Below are 730 nucleotides of genomic sequence, written 5' to 3'. Positions count from 1 at the left end.
GGTCTGTGGATAGAGGGCCACTGCCGGGTAGGTGAGACGATAGCTTTGGCCACCAACATTGATGTTCAGCACAGATGAAGTGGAAGCCGTGGCTGGGGTGCCAGAAGAAGGATTGGGGGAGCAAGGAATGGATGATGAGGGTTTGTTTTCTCCCTCAAATATGTCTGCAGTTGGCCATTTTCCTTGCTCTTTCTCTTCCTCTTCCTCATCTTCATCGTCCACATAATAGTTGTAATTCCCTTCAGGTCCCAGGAGCAGTAGGGGTTGGGAGTTCAATGGAGCGGTAGCAGGAAAACCACTCTGCTTGGCTACATGCATGCCTTCATTATCCTTCCCCTTGTCAGGCTGCGGGAGGACATTTGGTGCTTCCCTCTCTCTGCCTTTATGTTTTAGAAAAGGAAACTGGCGCCGCATGTTGAACTGCAACATACTATTTTTCTTTACTCTTCTCCCTTCTTTGTGTTCACCTGATCAAGGAATTAACACCAGTCCTTTCCAACACTACAAAGGCTGACAAACACGTTTTCTTCTCTCTTTATCTTAGTAGTATCACGAACAGCAGCAGTTCTGCATTTTTCTCCCTGCCAGCCACCACTCCAGTTGTTGTGAAAGCTCCGTGTGGGATATAGACACATGAAGTCTGCTGTTGACCGTTTTAATCTTGCTGACAGGGAAGATCTGAGTGCTTAGAGAAGGGGATTTAAGGGCTATTATCCTGTTCCAGCCTCAT

At 47.4% G+C, this 730-nt stretch overlaps 1 protein-coding gene across 1 annotated transcript in view; it reads right to left on the bottom strand.

Moving 5' to 3' along the window:
* LOC104510777 (potassium voltage-gated channel subfamily V member 2-like) overlaps positions 1-429 on the bottom strand; it is a gene marked incomplete at its 3' end in the record, with an annotated part of 5,763 nt that extends 5,334 nt beyond the window's left edge. The window contains exon 1 of the mRNA XM_010153173.1: positions 1-429. This exon is cut by the window's left edge and continues 1,011 nt beyond it. Coding sequence (XP_010151475.1) covers positions 1-429 — 429 coding nt within the window.
* Positions 430-730: the final 301 nt, after the last annotated feature.

The sequence above is a fragment of the Eurypyga helias genome, unplaced genomic scaffold (assembly GCF_000690775.1).
Source record: "Eurypyga helias isolate BGI_N326 unplaced genomic scaffold, ASM69077v1 scaffold4800, whole genome shotgun sequence".
Taxonomy (NCBI): domain Eukaryota; kingdom Metazoa; phylum Chordata; class Aves; order Eurypygiformes; family Eurypygidae; genus Eurypyga; species Eurypyga helias.
Note: the sequence above shows the minus strand (reverse complement) of the source record. Positions and strands in the feature narration are given on the sequence as shown.